This window comes from Myodes glareolus, chromosome 9 (assembly GCF_982192425.1).
Source record: "Myodes glareolus chromosome 9, mMyoGla1.1, whole genome shotgun sequence".
In the NCBI taxonomy this organism is placed as follows: Eukaryota; Metazoa; Chordata; class Mammalia; order Rodentia; family Cricetidae; genus Myodes; species Myodes glareolus.
This window is the reverse complement of record NC_142034.1, coordinates 69,687,898-69,705,824: the sequence shown is the minus strand read 5'-3', so window position 1 is coordinate 69,705,824 and position 17,927 is coordinate 69,687,898. Positions and strand designations below refer to the sequence as shown.

The window sequence follows — 17,927 nt, the reverse complement described above, 5'->3', positions numbered from 1 at the left end:
AATCTACAGATTGAGTTCCAGGACAGCCAGGACTAAACAGAGAAAACCTTTCTTCACTAAGAGAGACGTACATTAAAAAGGAGAGAGATAGAGAGAGAGAGAGAGAGAGAGAGAGAGAGAGAGAGAGAGAGAGAGAGAGAGAGAGAAAGAAAGATTTGGCTTTGAGACTGGGTCTCACTATAGAGCCCTGCCTGGTTTGAAGCTTGCTCTATAAATCAAGCTGGTCCATTGGAGCACTGGACTTAGCTCCCAAGGTCCAGATGAGGAGCAAAAGGAGGGAGAACATGAGCAAGGAAGTCAGGACCATGAGGGGTGCATCCACCCACTGAGCCGGTGAGACTGATCTAACTAATGGGAGCTCATCAAGGCCAGCTGGACTGAGAGTGATGGCGCATGTGGTCAAACTGAACACTCTGAATGTGGCTGGCAATGAAGGCAGACTGAGAAGCCAAGGACAATAGCACTGGGTTTTGATTCTACTGCATGGACTGACTTTCTGGGAGCCTGGTTTGTTTGGATGCTCACCTTTATAGACCTGGATGGAGGGGGAGGACCTTGGACTTCCCACGGGGCAGGGAACCCTGACTGCTTTTAGGACTGGAAAGGGAGGGGGAGGCGGGGAGGAGGTAGAAATTTTTAATAGATAGATAGATAGATAGATAGATAGATAGATAGATAGATAGATAGATAAAATAAATCAGGCTGGTCTCAAACTCACAGAGATTTGCCTGCCTCTGTCTCGGAGTGCTAGGATTAAAGCCATACAATCACCACATCTGTAATTTTCCTCAGAAATGCCTTCTACTTTATTTGAGACCTAGAACTGGCCTAGAACTCACCAGTTAAGCTAGACTTGCCTAGTCTCAAAGAACTTCCTGTCTCTGCCTGCCTGGTGCTAGGATTACAAATGTGTAACAGCTTGCCTAGCAAGTTGTTTTGAGAACAGCAAGATAACTGTCAACTTTTAAAAACTGTTAGTGATGGCTGGAGAGCTGGCACAGAAGTTAAGAATGCAGGCTGTGAGGGCCTGAGAGATGGCTAAGCAGTTAAGAGCACTTGCTTCTTTTCCAGAGGACCCTCATGGCAACTCACAACTGTTGGTCATTCCTGTTCCAGAGGATCCAACATGACACCCTCACACAGACATATATGTGGGTCAGGCACCAATGTATATAAAATAAGTTAAATTTTTTTAAAAAAAAAAGTGCTGGCTGCTGTTCCAGTGAACCTGAGATCAGTTCCCAGCATCCATATGGCAGCTAACAATGGTCTGTAACTCCAGTTCCAGGGGATCCACACCCTCTTCTGGCCTCCAAGGACACCACATGCAAATGATGTAGACATACATATAAGCAAATAATTATACACATAAAAATCTCAAAAAAACTGTTACAGAGGTTCTATAATTACAGAAAAACATTTACTATAACCAATTATTAAATCAAGTGTAATGGCTATTGTCTTTTATCCAAGAAATAGTAAATTAGGTCGTCTGTGACATTCAATTGTAGTGCCTTCTGGAGTAATCTTTTTTTTAAAAAAAAAATTACACTTCAGTACTGTCTTAGTTAGGGTTTCTACTGCTGAGATGACACATCATGACCATAAAGTAAGCTGGGGAGGAAAGGGTGTATTTGGTTTACACTTCCTCATCACTGTTCATCACTGAGGGAGTCAGGACAGGAACTCTTAACCACAGATACAATGGAGGAGTGCTGCTTACTGGCTTGCTTCCCATGGCTTGTTCAGCCCACCTTCGTATAGTACCCAGGCCCAGCAGCCCAGGGATGGCACCACCCACCATAGGCTGGGGCCTCCCCCGCTGATCACTAAATGAGAAAATGCCTACAGCTGGATCTCAAGGAGGCATCTCCTCAGCTGAGGCTCCTTTCTCTAACTGTGTCAAGTTGACACACAAAACCACCCAGTACAAGTACTATAGCACAGTTTCCTTTAAAAATATGGTTTTTGTAATAATAATTTCTGGCTAGAAAGTTAACCAAAAACCCTCCTGTGTTATTTGAAAATAGCATAGTTCCTGTGGCTGGAGAGAAGGCTCAGTGCTTAATAGCACTTACTGATCATGCAGAGGACCTGGGCTGAGTGACCGGCATCTACACAGTGGCTCACAACTGTCTATAACTTCAGTTCTGGGAGATCCAGTGCCCTCTTCTGACCTCCTACATACATGTGGTCCCCATAAAGCATACACACATAAATATATAAATTGATAAAATTTTAAAAGAAAATATAGTTTTACAGTGCCCAACCAGAGCAGTGAGCTTTCTCCTGAACAAACATATTCCAGTTCCTTCAGCTATTCCACAGAAGAAGTGAAACGAGATGGCTCAGCACTCTTTACTGCTCTGGTTATTTGAGGAACGTGTCCTGGTCTGCATCTAAACAGGAAAACTGAACTGAAGAAACACCAGAATGTGAGTTCACGGAACCCTGTGGCTGGCAGAATAATGTCACCCCCCCCCACGCTCCCCCCAAAAGGATGCATGCACTCAGATGCCCAGAATTTCACATAGTCTTTGTTATGCCCAAATCCACGAAGTCCCCCAAAAGCCAACAAGGAGACCGAGTCCCGTATGTAAAAGCAAAGAGCCTTTATTTTATGCAAGTTTGCAAACTCAGTCTCTCCGCATGTCCAACATATTGGAATAAACAGAGAGCCCCGAGATCAGTTAGAGTTGGGTATTTAGAGTAGTAAAAGTGGGGGTGAGGGGCTTCTGAGGTTCAGGATCCCTGATTGGCTGAAATTTGTCTAGGGGTGTCCTGGTGAGTGTGTACTGGCAGGTGATCCTATCTACAATGGTTGGAACGTTAGGCATTTCCTTTGGATGGTCTGTTCCTGGGTGGTGGTCCCCGTAATCTCAGTTTGTGGTCCTTCCTGCAACCAGGTATTGCTTCAGGGTAAACTACTGAGACTCAGGCCTCCATTAAGCTTCTCATGGCTGGGTCCTGTACTGGCAGGTGATAATGGTTGGAAGTAAAGAACTTCCTTTGGGTGATCTGTACATATTTAGCTTATTATGGCTGGCTCCTACAGTCTTACCTTGGAGGAATAAGGGTTTTTGATAGAAGAACTAATTAATATTCTGAGATGGGGATCTTTTGTGTATGCCTGGCGGGCCTAAAGGGAAGAAGGGAACAGGGAGAGTTTGAAGACACTTCAACTGCTGGCGTTGGAGAGGAATAAAGAGGTCACAAACCAAGGGAGGCGCATGGTCTCTGAAAGCTGGAAAAGACAAGGAGTGGACTGCCCTCTAGAGCCTCCAGGTAGAATGCAGCCCAGCTGACAAGAAGCTCTGCTCAGTGGAACCAAATTTGACTTAGGACAACCAGAGTGCCACCCATCCATCATCTAAGCCAGTATCTCTTACCTTGGCTTAGCCACCATATCTCTTGCCTCACTTTCAAGGCCCTGTGCTTACACTGGGTTCACCCAGCTAAATCCAGGAGCCTACCTATTTCCAGGTCCTTAATTTAATCGCGGCTGCAAAATACCCTTTACCTACTGCCATAACACGTTCATGGGATCCCTCTGGATCCCTGCTGGGACGTGGGCATATTCTGCTTACATCATCCAGTTTGTGTGAAGCCAGTCAATAAGCTCAAAATGGAAGTAAACGGAGGAGGAGAAAGAGCCAGGACGTGCTCACGCCGGTTACTATTAGTCAAGATAAGGAATTTGGATCGCATTCTGACATAGAATGTTCTGGAATAACATCAGTAGGAAAGTGACATCACTGTTTACATTTTACAAACGGCATTGTGGCTGGGTGTGGAGGCAGGAAGGTCAAGAGTCCAAGGTCATCCTCAGTTAATTGGCAACTTCAAGTTCCCCCTGGGCTACATGAGACCCCGTCTCAACAAAACTACGGCATTAACTCAGCAGATGGCTCAGCTGGTAGAGTGCCTGCTACAGAACATGAGGATTGAGTTCCAGCGCCCCAAAAGCAAACTCACTTACCTACACACTGGTCTTTCCCGGCTCTAAACTGTCCGTCTCTGTCTGTGACGGTTGGTGGCAGGTCATCTTGCACTCATTCCGGCTCAGCAGCTGGCGTCTGTGAGTGTATATTAAGTCGTGGTTACTTTATTTGCAAAGGGTTAGTTAGATATGTTCAGCTGTGAATCCTGCGGTCTCTGTCATCATTGACTTGGTTTAGTTTGGTTTGGTTTGGTTTGATTTGGTTTGGTTTGGTTTTTCGTGGCAGAGTTTCTCTGTGTAGCCCTAGCTGTCCTGGAACTCACTCTGTAAACCAGTCTGGCCTCAAACTCATAGAGATCCACCTGCCTCTGCCTCCTGAGTGCTGGGATTAAAGGCGTGTGTGCCACCACCGCCCAGCCTCTGTCACTGTTGAATTGTACTGCCATAGTTAGGTAGCAGCCATAGAAGATGGATAATGTACACGCGTGTCCTAATAATGCTGGTATGGGCAGTGGCACTGAGTTTAAGCAGCATTTACAAACTATAACTTATCTATAGTCTAATGTTTTTTTTTTAAGTTCTAGAGTCCTATAGCAAAGTTTGGTGAATGTAGCTTACAAGAACCTATTTTCTGTCTAATGAAAGATGACAAGAAAAGAGTTCATAACCGCCAAAGCGATGTGAAGATATAAGAATGCGGACTAATCTCTTTATAATCCGTATATACTATGTACACAATGTAAAAGATCAATTACTTCATAAATATGTACAACTTGTATATGTTAATTAAAATTTTAAAAAGATTTATTTTATGTGTATGGCTGTTTTACCTGCATGTATGCCTGTGTACCATATATAGAAAGAGGTCAGACAAAGGCATCGGATCCTCTGGAACTAGAGTTACAGATGGTTGTGAGCCACCTTGTGGGTGCTGAAACTGAACCGGGTCCCCTTGAAGAGCAGACAGTGTTTTTTTTTTCTTTGCTTTTTTTCTTTTTCTTTCTTTCTTTTTTTGGGAGGGGGGTGGGTTTCGAGACAGGGTTTCTATGTAGCTCTATGAAGTCAGTCCTGGAACTGGCTCTTGTAGACCAGGCTGGCCTCGAACTCACAGAGATCCACCTGCTGCTGCCTCCCAAGTGCTGGGAATTAAAGGCATGCACCACCACCACCCAGTGCAGACAGTGTTCTTAACCCCTGAGCTATCTCTCCCATCCTAGTGAATTTTATATTTAGGAAGTTAGCTTAAGGCATTACACATATTTTGTCACTGTTCACTGTACAGGAATCAACACTGTATTTAATATGTAATAAATATGTAACAATAATTCAGGAGCTGGAGAGATGGCTGAGTGATTCTGAGCTGTACTTCTAAAGGACCTGAGTTCTGTTCCCAGCACCCATACTGGATGGCATCAAGTGTACAGGCATCTGAGCCTTTGGCCTGTGATGTGGGATTCCCCTCTGCATGCTGTGAATACCATTGGTTAATAAAGGACTGTCTTGGGCCTGCACAGGGAATAGAGGGAGAGGGGAGGAAGCTAGGATGAATGCTGGGAGAAAGGAGGTGGAGTCAGAGAGAAGTCATGTAGCCCCACCAGAGCCAGACGGAACTTTAGCCACTAACCCACAGACACATGGCGGTACACAGATTAATAGAAATGGGTTAAATTAATATGTAAGAGTTAGCCAATAAGAAGATAGAGCTAATGGACCAAGCAGTGATTTAATTAGTACAGTTTCTGTGTGATTATTTTGGGGCTAAGCAGCCAGGAACCAACAAGCAGCCCCCCTCCTTACAACAAGCCTGTACAGGCACCTACATTCAATTACACATTCTCTCTTCCTCTCTCATAATTAATAATAATAATAATTAATAATAATAAGAAGAAGATGGGCCTAGTGGTGCATGCCTTTAATCCCAGCACTTGGAAGGCAGAGTCAGGCTGATCTCTGAGTTTGAGGCCAGCCTGGTCTTATAAAGTGAGTTCCAGAACAGCCAGGATTACACAGAGAAATCCTGTCTTGAAAAACTATATATAGGGCTGGAGAGATGGCTCAGAGGTTTAAGAGCACTGGCTGCTCTTCCAGAGGTCCTGAGTTCAATTCCCAACAACTACATGGTGGCTCACAACCATCTGTAATGAGATCTGGTACCCTCTTCTGGCCTGTGGGCAGACATATAGGCAGAACACTGTATACATAATAAATAAATAAATCTTAAAAAAAAGAAAAACAAAAATAAATGAATAACATCTTTAAAAGACTAAGCTGCAGATGTAATACTCTTTTACCTCTAAATACATAAGTGGGTTTCTTCCTACAACAGCATTACATCACTGATCCTCGGGGCACAGTACCAGGGTCCAAAGCAGTAGCATCATTTGGAACACACTAGAAACCTAACTCAGAGGACCCCACGTTCAGGCCAACTGATACTGGTGACCTTTCTGTAGTTATGGGAAGAAATGACCATGACTTCAAAACTGATGCTTATAATGGGGCTGGAGAGATGGCTCAGTGGTTAAGAGCACCGGCTACTCTTCCAGAGGTCCTGAGTTCAATTCCCAGCAACCACATGGTGGCTCACAACAATCTGTAATGAGATCTGGTGCCCTCTTCTGGCATGCGGACATACATGGAGGCAGAATGTTGTATACATAAAGAAATAAATAAATCTTTTTTTAAAAACTAATGCTTATGCATAGATATGATTAACCAGTGATTGTAAAGTACAAATAATGCCTTTGATAGCAAAGAATGGGACACTCTGAGATTATCAGGAACCATTATCAATAATTTTGTCAAGCCAGGCATGCATTGCAGGCCTGCAATCCCAGCACTCTGAGGTGGATGCAGAAGGATCAGGAGTTTAAGAACATCCTTAGTTATGTAGCAAGTTGGAGGCCAGTCTAGGCTATATAAGACACTGTCTCAATAATGGTGATAATTATTTTGGCAAGACAGAGTAGTCAAATATCATACATAGCAATACAGGGGGAATAGTTACATTTTTCTTTTTAAATACATTTTTATGTTTAATTTTATATATATCATATATAAAATATATGCATATATAATATCATACATATATAATATATGCATAATATATTTGCATATCTGTATGTGCATATATGCACATGTGATTGAAGATACCCTGCTAGACCAGAGACTTAAAATTCCCCTGGAACGATAGGCAGTTATAATGCTTGTGCTAGCCTCTGAGAGAACAATATGTGTTCTTAACCGCTGAGCCACCTCTTTAAGCCCCTGAAGATTTTTTTCTTTTAATTTATAATTTTATTAATTTTTTCTAATTTTTTTTGCATCAATCAACCTTTAATGTCCAAAAGAGGCATGGATGCAGAGCATAGATGTGGCAGGGTCTCAGTCCCTGCACCAAAAGTGAGAGATGAACAAAAACTAGACACTTCCAACTGACCAGTCTTGGAGGGTAGGGAGAAACACAGATCTGGACATTTGTAAGAAAAATAAAACCTAAAATCAAATATTCAATCTTGTACCCCATGAAAGGTTTGAACAGGGAACTCGGTCACTACCAGTACCCACCCTCCCCTGCCAGAATTGAAGAAAAAACAGCTCAATACACACTAAGGGATCAGGAGGAAAGGGCATTCTCCTGCCTTCCCCCACCCCCAAGAATGCTCTGGGGGGAGATAGATTTCTCCCACCCTTACAGTGTCACCCCACTCAATGTTCTGAATGTGACTCATTAGAACCAGCAGCTCAATTGGCAATAACGACCCCCACCCACCCCAATCATGTTAACAGCAAGGTTTCCCTTGCACTCTCTCTAGAAGGTCCTGCCACTCAGTCATTCACCTCCTGACTCCCAAGCTTCGTTACTGTACTTCAGACCTGTTCCAAGGAAGCCCCTAAAGATTCTTAATATGGCCACTTGGAGATGGTCAGATAAGAGAACCAAGAACATGCCGGGTGGTGGTGGCCCAGGACTCGGGAGGCAGAGGCAGGCGGATCTCTGTGAGTTCGAGGCCAGCCTGGTCTACAAGAGCTAGTTCCAGGACAGCCTCCAAAACTACAGAGGAACCCTGCCTCAAAAAACCAAAAGAGCCAAGAACCAAGAAGGGAATCTAGTGAGGTGTAGAAATTGAGACTAATTGTGCAGAAGAAAATACCATCCAGAAGGGCAGTGGAGGGAAGATGCTGAAACAAGATAATGGTAGCAACAGTGGCAACCTGCGCCAACAGATCTATATGACAATTGGTAGTGTCTACAAAATCTTGGGAATGGAGGTCCCGACAGGAAGGAAATGGACTCAAAGAACCAACGATGACAAAGTGAACACAGTATGTAGAAAACACTTTTGAAGAGGAGCAAAGGGATAGAGGGGAGGAGGGTTGGAGGTGGGGCCAAGGACGGTTTTGTTCCTTCCAGGTGAAGCATCTTTCCTGAAGTTAATTAATGCTGGGAAGACAGCCCCAGAGGCTCACAAACAACTGCCACCCAGGTAGGTCTCATCTCTGTAGATTCGAACTTAATTGATCTGGAGTGTGGCCAGAGATGTTGAAAGGGCCCACAAGTGATTTTTGGTATGTAGTTAAGATTGAGAACCAGAGCCATATACAGCAACAAAACACCTGATGCAAGACTTTATACCTCTAGCCAAGACCTCAGCTAACGAAGGATTTAAATTATCAGGAGTAAGAGCATTTACTGCTCTTGGAGAGAACCACGTTTTAGTTACTTTCACCCACATGGCTCACAACCACCTTAACTCCAGTTCCAGGGAATCCCAGACACTGGACGTGGTGCCCTCTCATACATACTAGCAAAATACTCATATAAAGTAAAAAAAATCAAACGCTAAGGTATTTCAGTCAGCAACCGTGACGAGCACCATTTTAATTAGAAACAAGTTGTTCTGAGACAGGGTCTCAGGTAACCCAGGCTGGCCTTAAACTCAACTAAGGTGCGGAGAATGAACTGAACTAGACTCCGTCGCTCTCTCGAACTCTGGGATTACGGGCGTGCAGCACCAGGCCCGGTTTATTAGGCACTGGGGATCAAACCTAGAACTCTGAGCGCGCTTGGCAAGCACTCCACCATACCGAGCCTCCTTGCGGAGCTTACAAATCAGACTTTCCTGCAGAGGCGCACAGCAAAGGAAGGGCGTCCGCCCAATTCACGCCCCTGCTCGCCGCAGTCGGGCGCGGGCGCCAGTGCGCATGCGCAAGACGACCGGGCGCGAGCCGGCAGTCCCCGCGCGCTCCCGCGGTTCCTCTCCCCACCGTGCCCGCGGCGCGGGAAGGACAGCGAGCGGCTGCGATGGCTGACGAGATTGCCAAGGCTCAAGTGGCCCAGCCCGGCGGCGACACGATCTTCGGCAAGATCATCCGTAAAGAAATCCCCGCCAAGATCATCTTCGAGGACGACCGGGTAGGCTTGCGGCCGGGCGACACGCCGGCGTTCCCTGAGGAGCTGCGGGCCGGAGGCGACGCGCAGTCCGGCTGGCCTGGCCCAGCGCCCGCGTGGCCCTGCGGCGCGTGCCTGCGCTCGGGTTACGCGTTATCGGCTTCTCTGCCCGCCGCGTGTCGCGGCCCGGGGAAGGTGCGGCCGGTGGCCCCGGGAGGTGACGACCCGTAGGGTGACGCCCACCGGGGCCCGCGACCGCCACCCACCTCGCCGGTGTAAATCTGGCCCGCGAGAAACCCGATCGTGCCCCCGGCGCAATCTCCGCGGTCTCCCGCGCGCCGCGGTCCCCGCACTGCCAGGTTACCGGGGATTCGCGGGCCTTCCGCTCCCCGTTCCCGCCGCAGACTTTGCCCCTGGAGAGCGGAATCAGCCCCTCAACCTTTAAAAAAAATACTGCTTCAGTTTTGTTGTTGTGCGTTTTTGTTTTGTTTTTAATAAATCGGTACCCCAGGCTGACCCAGAACTCGCAGAGTAACTTAACTGAGGCTAACCTCTAACCGTTGAACCTCCACCCTCAACCTCCACCTCCCAGATGCTGGGATTGCAGGCGGCCCACCACGCCGTCCTGAACGGGAAAACATTTATGGTGGGGCTCAAAGGGTTGTCCCCCCCCCCCCAGAAATATAAAATACGAGGACGCATTAACGCTACTGGTAATGTTCACATAAACTCGAAACATTTACCCCAAATTTAATTCGGTTCCTTGAGATGTTTTATGTAAATTGCATTTGGTGTAGACTCTACTGTAATCCCAGCATCTATAAGATTGAGCCAGGACTACCAGGCCAGCCTGTATTACAGGGCCACTCCCTGCCTCAAAAACAAAGCAAAACACTTAAAGAAAAAGCTGTAAACGGTGATTCCTGCAGTTGGGGAGGTAGAGGCAAGAGAATCATTTCAAACCCAACGTTGGATACACGGGGACGCCATCTTTTAAAAACAAACCCAAAGCAAACAAGCATAGTTTGCAGTTGTTTGGATACACTGATCTTTGAAATAATGACTGAACTTCAGTTTAACTGACTGAAGCATTCTAAATGATACAGCATTTTATAGCATAGATCAAATAAAATTACTCCCTAGCCGAATAAGTATGGCTGGGTTCTGTTAGGAAGGGAGCAAGAGATTTAAAAATAAAAACAAACAAACCAATACCTGCAGAGTGAAAGAAACGAAACAGGAAATTACGCAATCATGACTCTGGAAAAGGTGGGAGGCGGTAGGGAATCAGGTTTGTTAGTTCACTGGGTAAGAGTGCATGCTCTGAAGGTATGCAAACCCGAGTTCAAATCCCCAGCAGCCATTGTAAAAAGCTGGGCATAGCCACATGCAAGAGATTGGCAAAGTCCGGGAGCTGCCTGGCACCTGGCCAGCCAGCCTAGCCACAACATTACCAAAAGCACGAAGTTCCATAGGGGACCCTGTCTCTACTCAGTAAGGTGGACAGCAGTACAGGAGGGCGGTGTGTAGGTCACATACCTACATACGAATATGTATGTACTACACACATGCACATACACAAAAAAAATGAAAGACGTTACTAACATGCTAGGGAGAAAGGAATTTGAAGGTTTTCAGGTTGAGGAATGTCTAGCTCTTTTTGTTGTTGGCGGTGGTGGTGGTTTGTTTTTGTATTTTGAGACAGGGTTTCTCTGTATCCTGTCCCGGAACTCACTTTGTAGACCAGGCTGGCCTCAAATTCACTGAGATCCAACTACCTCTGCCCAGCCTCCCAAGTGCTGGGATTAAAGGCATGTGCCACCACTGCCTAGCAATGTATAGCATTTTAAATTCAACAGTTAAGATTGGTTTGATTCCCGATACCCACATCAGGTGGCTCAGAACTGTCCTACTCTAGTTCCAGGGGATCCAGCATTCTCTTCTGGCCTTCATGGGCAAGGCATGAACATGGTGCACATCCACACATGCAGGCAGATTGAATTCTCATCTACATGAAAATACATTTTTTCCTTGTTTTCTTTTTTTTTTTTTCTTTTTTTTTTTTTTGGTGGTGGTGGTGGTAGGTTTTTTTTGTTGTTGTTGTTTTGTTTTTTTGAGATAGGGTTTCTCTGTGTAACAACCCTGGCTGTTCAGTAACTAGCTCTGTAGACCTAGCTGGCCTCGGAATCTTTTTTAAAAAGAGAGAGTACAGAGAGGATCATTGCAGGGGGAATAGCAGGCCCTGAAGATGAACTATGGGCAGTGTGACTTGAACCAGAGGACTTGAATGAGATCGGTTGATAGACTAAATTTTGCTCATCTGTTGCCTTAATACTGTTCTATTACTGTGAAGAGACACCATGACCAAGGCAACTCTTACAAGAGAAAGCATTTAATTGGGAGCTTGCTTACAGTTTCAGTGGTTTAGTCCATTATCACTCTGGTGGGAAGCATGGAGAAAAATTCCCGGGGTCACTCCCAGATGGCTAAGCATTCGCATATATGAGCCTGTGGGGGCTGCTAATTCAGACCACCACGTTCATCAAGTCACAGACTCAGTGCCACTGCCTCGGTGTCACTGGTTGTCCTTGATCACTCAGTCTGAATTCTATTTTTTTTTTTTTTGTGGTAATCATCCCGCTCACCCTTTACTTTCATAACTTGTCTGACCTTTAATAATTACATCTCTGCTTAGAGTCTGTCTTCTCTTAAAATTTTAAAATGTCATGGAAAGATATGAGCCCCCATGCATTACGTTTACGTCTGTTTTCTTAGCATCTAATTCAGTTCCTTCCATTCGGTTAGTCCTTCATACTCGTCAGAGAGTATGTTTTAGTCTATGGAGGATATACTACAGCTTCTGTTTCTTTCCCGTAGTGTCTTGCATTTCATGACATTTCCCCTCAAGCGCCAACACATTTCCTGGTGATACCCAAGAAGCATATAGCCCAGATTTCTGTAGCCGAAGATGACGACGAAAGTGTAAGTAATTTTTAACACATTTTACATCACTGGTTGTTGTTGTTTGAGGGGGTGGTTTTTTGGCTTTGGGTTTTTTTGTGTGTGTGTGGTTTTGTTTGTTTGTTTGTTTGTTTTGAGACAGGGTTTCTCTGTAGCTTTGGTTGGTGCCTGTCCTGTAACTTACTCTGTAGACCAGACTGGCCTCAAACTCACAAAAGATCCACCTGTCTCTGACTCTTGAGTGCTGGCATTAAAGGCATGCGCCACCACCGTCTGACTTGGTTTTGGTTTTTGACATAAGGTCTTTCTATGTAGTCTTGATTGTCCTGGAACTTCCTATATGGACCAGGCTGGTTTAACACTCAAAAGAGATCGGCCTGCCTTTGTCTCCTGAGTGTTGGGATCAAAGGTGTGCGTCATTATGCCCAGCTTGACTGTTATTTAATGGAGAGAAGTGTACATTTTCTATGTTTAAGAAACTCTGTTCTTTTCTAGCTTCTAGGACATTTAATGATTGTTGGCAAGAAATGTGCTGCGGACCTGGGCCTGAACCGGGGCTATCGGATGGTGGTGAATGAAGGTGCAGACGGGGGACAGTCTGTCTACCATATTCATCTCCATGTTCTCGGGGGTCGGCAGATGAATTGGCCTCCTGGCTAAGCAGGTTGGGCTAATTTTCCCTTCTCTAGGTAGTGAGTCAGTTGGCAAGCTCCAGTATGTTAAATGGCACACATAGTTTTGCCTGTGTATGGAGAAATTGAAGAGATCATTTAAAATCCTGTGCCTAATAAAAGACAATTGTTGCATGTCTCTGAGTGGATTTGTTCTTCTGGAACTGCGTATGGTGGAATGAGGAGGGTAGGTTTGTGATAGAGGATTTTCATGTGTGTGATGCTGAAGATCAGACTTGGGGCCTCAACAAGCAGAACAAGGGACCTGCCAGTAAGATAGGCCTACAGTTTTGATCCCAGCACTCAGGAGATAGGGGCAGGTAGATCTCTGGAAATTCTAGGCCAGTCTGGTCTACATAATGAAGCCCTGTCTTCACTATAAAAAGAAATAGGCCCACAACCCAAGTTTCTTGGCGTTTTCTTCCCAAAGAGGCCCTGGCATTTGAACACTGGTAGAGAACTATAACTGTTGTTCAGTAAATTACAAATACCCTCTTAGGCTAAATTATTAAATCGGGAGGGAGATTATTTTATCACCATCCCCCCTTCTTTTTTTTTCTTTGAGACAGGTCTATGTGTAGATCATAGAAACTTACTATGTAGATCAGGCTGACCTCAAACATATAAGCAGCCCTCCTTCTGCCTTCAATTATCCTGGGACAGACACCCACATTTCATGTAGCAGCTAGTCTGTAGGATAGCCCATGAGAATCATCTTCTGGTCTGGCCTATGAGACTAGCAGTTTGGCAGAAGAAAGCTCTGAGAACTGAGGTTAGGTCTTAAAGGGTAATCTGGCTTACACTGTAGTCTCTGGAATGTCTTTCTGCCCTAGGTAAACGCTTATGTCTAACAAACTCCTTACCTCTGCTATGATGCTGTAGGGAGGAGGGATCTTTGTTAGGTGATTGAGATATGACTAGATTCCGCCCTCAGGAAAGGCTTTGCATAGTTCCTTTGCCATCTGAGGACGAATAAGAAGACAGCATCTGTGAGCCAAGGAGTGGACCCTTACCAGATACTGAACTAAGAAAAATGTTGCTATTAGAAGCCACCCAGTTAATGGCATTTTACAGTATCTGGAACAAGCTGTGGCACTGGCTTTGTGTGGAGAAGCCAGTGTCTATGGCTGAGGAACTTAAAGCAGCCTGCTAGAGGCCTGTGCTGAATACAGACCTGCCAACAGCTAGTGAGAATGTCCCAGTGAGCAAACCACGCTGGCATTGGATCCCTCTAGTGCTGGAGTTACATGTGGGTGCTGGGGACCCAACTCTTACCCACTGCAAGAGCAGCGAGCACTCTTTCCCACTGAGCCATCTAGTCTTTGGCAGAGTATTTTACTGCAGTAATAGGGAAGAATCAACAGTTCTGTCACAAAACCAAGCTTGTACCTGAGTGTTCCATCATGGAGCATCTGCCTAGAGCGGCATAAATGTAAGGGCCTGGCATGTCCTGAACACCCCTCCTATTTGAGAGGCCTTGCCCCCGCAAACTTGAACAGAAGAGACCGGCGAGAACTGCTGCTCTCCGAGCGGGGATACAAGCCCTTGATTTAGGCTCTGCCAATCAGATGCGCTTATCTGGGATTTTGAATCTGAAACTAATGACAGAGGAACAAGGACAGTGGACACTTCATTCTGGTGTCCGTGGCAGCGGCTTCAAGTTGGCAGGCACAATGATGTCTGTGTTGCCAACCCTTGGATCCAGTGTTGAATGCCAGGAAAGACAACAGTGCAGGCTGGTTCCTGTGTTCAGTGGCAGCAGGGTGTCCTGCACACTGGCTCCCTGACTCTGCTAGTGGTTTTTCTGTGTAACTTGTCTTTATTCCTGCTTATTCCCTGAGTCAACCTGTGGGCCATCCATAAGCACTGTTTCAGGGATCCTTACCGAAAGGTGAGATGGACTTGTAAAGAGTGGAGATTGACTAATTGGACTGGTTTGGGATGAGGCAAGGAGAAGCAAGTGAACAGTGAGGGAGTGGAGTTTTCAGAGCCTGTGAAAAAGAGCTCATGTGTACTGATGTACCAATTAAAAGCATGGCATAGGGCTTCCAAATGCAGTTACTATAGGAACATATGAAGAGTACACCAAGATAAAGAACCGGGGAAGTCTTCTGACTGCTATTTTGTTTAATACAGAGTCTCGGGCTGGAGAGATGACTCAGTGGTTAAGAGCACTGACTGCTTTGAAAGAGGATCCGGGTTCAATTCCCAACACCCATATGGTAGCTCACAACTGACTGTAACTCCAGTTTTAGGGGATCTGACACCCTCACACAGAATATATGTAAGCAAAACGTGTAAATCAATCTTTAAAAACAGCATCTCACTATGTAGCCTCTGTAGCAGCAAGTTTTGTTGTTGGCCACCAGTTCACAAGTAACAACACAAGACTCTTTATTAATTATGAAAGCTCAGCCTTGGGGATGGAAGGATGGCTCAGATTAAGAGCACTGGCTGTTCTTCTAGAGGTCCTGAATTCAATCCCCAGCAACCACATAGTGGCTCACAACCATCTATAGTGAGCTCTGGTGTCTTCTGCCCTGCAGGGATACACGCAGGCAGAACACTATACATAATAAATATATCTTTAAAAAAAAAAAAAAGAAAGCTGAGCCTTAGATTAGGCTTGTCCCACTAGCTCTTATAACTTAACACATTTTTATTAATCTGTATTTTGCCTCGTGGCTTTTACCTTTCATTCTGTATGTCCGACTCCCTCCATATCTTGTTGGCATCTCCTGAAAAACTAGATTCATCTCCTGTTTTCTTTCTCTCTACCCAGAAGTCCCAACTAAACTTCCTACCTAGCTATTAGCCATTTAGCTCTTTATTAAACCAACCACAATAATACATTTTCACACAGTGTACAAATATTCCACAACAAGCCTAGGCTGTCCTGTGTAGACCAGGCTGGCCTCAAACTCAGAGACAATGACTGTCGCTACCTGTTGAGTGCTGGGATTAAAGGCATATGCATGCATGCCTGACCTGACTGCTTTTTTGTTAATTCAGGTTGTGTGTGCATATGTAGTTTATGTGTATGGGTGGGGGGCGGATACAGGCACCTGTGCACATGCATGGAAGCCTGAGGAGGACATCAGGTCTCTGCCTTAATCCCTTGGGACAGGGTCTCTCTCTTTCTACTTAGAGCTATCTTAAGGCCAGAAAGCTCCAGAGATCCTCATGTCTCCCCATTCACTGCTCTGGTTGCAGACAAACAGAAGAGGCCATAGCTGGTCTTCTGTGAGCCCCGGGGATTTAAACACAGGTCGTCATGCTTATGTAACACTTGCTTTAATGCACTGAGCCATCTTTCCAGCCTCCTCGTATTTTCCCATGTTGTAACCCGGGCTAGCCTTGAACTCTAGATCCTGCCTGACCACAGAGAGTTGGGATTACAGGTATGCACCACCGTTCTCAGCCTTTATTATTGCTCCTAATGTTGCTGAAAGTGTGTTTTGTGACAGGGTCTCAAGCAGTTCAGGCTGGTCACAAACTTGCTATGTACAAGGATGACTTTGAACTTCCAATACTTCTGCCTCCACTTTCTAAGTGCAGGGATTAGAAGCATGCATCATCACACCTAGCTTTTTTTTTTTGAGAGATCTCATGTGGGATTGGCCTTCAACTCACTACACAACCGAGCATGACCTTAAACTTCTGGTCCTCCTGCCTTCACTGGACTGGGATTACAGGTGTGTGCCACCAAATCAATTTCATATTACTGAAATCTTCACAGTGATAAGATCAGAATTCTAAATAATTAGCTTAGTTTATCAATGTAAAACCCAGGGACTCTGCTGTGACTCTACTGTAAAACTCTGTAAGAAATTCTGCAAAACACACACTAGCAGCGGGAGAACTGAAATGGAGGTGAGTCAAACAATGCTTGACTCTCAGCACCGCCAAGTAGTGTTTGCTCAACTGACAAACTTACACAGTCTACTAGGAAAGCTAGATCACTGATCAGGAAAGAGTGGCAGCTAGCTCTCTGGAATGAACTGAGGGTTTGGCTGACAGACCAACCCCAAATTTCCAACCTACTGAGTTTCCCTTATCACCTGGAGAGAGAGAGGAGAGTGTTGTATCATCTCTGTGTGTTTGTCTGTGGTAAGCATGTGTGTGTTAATATGAGTGTATGAGGTTGGGGTCATGAATTTTCTCTGTGGAAGTCTGCTTCACCCAACCCCTGACATTGACATTTATGTGGATTCAAGGAGTCCAAAGGAAGCCTCTTGTATAATAACCTGGTAAATGCCATAACCTTTAGCTGAGCCATCTCCCCACCTGGGAGCATATATTGGGTTGTTTACAGACCCCTTCTCAAAACTGCACATTTCCGCTGTACCTGTTCCCTAACTGGAGAAGAGCCTGGCTGGCGCCTGATCCACTTCTACCTGTATCTCTTGCATCTCTCTTCTCCCCACCCACCATTATGTAACAGGGAACCCCAGCCAGCCATTGTGTCCCATGCTTGCACATCTCTGGGCACTTTAGAGGCTGAGGCAGGAGATTAAGAGTTCAAGGCCAGCCTGGACTACATGTGGAGATGCCATCCCAGAAAAGAAGGGGAGAGGAGGGAAAGAATAAAAAGACAGCATAGGGTGTGGAGAGGCAGTTCAGCTGTTGAGAGCCCTGGCTGCCCTTGCAAGGACCCAGGTTCAGTTTCTAGCACCCACATGGCAGCCCACAACTGTCAGTAACTCCAATTCTAGGGGATGGTGCCTTCTGGCCTCCATAACACCAGGCATTCACATGGGACACAGACACATGCAGACAAAACATACATGTACATATAATAGACTAATAATTTAGAAATGTTTAAGAGACAACACAATTTTTAAAATGGTCAAATAGGGGGCTGGAGAGGTGACTCAGAGGTTAAGGGCACTGGCTGCTCTTCCAGAGGTCCTGAGTTCAGTTCCCAGCACCCACATGGCGGCTCACAACCATCTGTAATGAG

The 17,927-nt window shown here is 45.5% G+C and overlaps 1 protein-coding gene across 1 annotated transcript; it reads left to right on the top strand.

Annotated features, from left to right (window-relative positions):
- Positions 1–9,169: 9,169 nt before the first annotated feature.
- Hint1 (histidine triad nucleotide binding protein 1) lies at positions 9,170–13,099 on the top strand. Its single transcript, XM_085694957.2, has 3 exons — positions 9,170–9,356; positions 12,210–12,314; positions 12,789–13,099. The coding sequence occupies exons 1-3, from the start codon at positions 9,246–9,248 to the stop codon at positions 12,951–12,953; spliced, it is 381 nt and encodes a 126-aa protein (XP_085551083.1). The 5' UTR covers positions 9,170–9,245; the 3' UTR covers positions 12,954–13,099.
- Positions 13,100–17,927: the final 4,828 nt, after the last annotated feature.

Excerpts from the sequence above, each read along its gene's own strand:
- Hint1 (XM_085694957.2), top strand. The coding sequence starts at position 9,246 with ATGGCTGACGAGATTGCCAAGGCTCAAGTGGCCCAGCCCGGCGGCGAC. Across the intron at positions 9,357-12,209 it reads TCATCTTCGAGGACGACCGG|TGTCTTGCATTTCATGACAT; the intron begins GTAGGCTTGCGG and ends TCTTTCCCGTAG. Across the intron at positions 12,315-12,788 it reads CCGAAGATGACGACGAAAGT|CTTCTAGGACATTTAATGAT; the intron begins GTAAGTAATTTT and ends GTTCTTTTCTAG.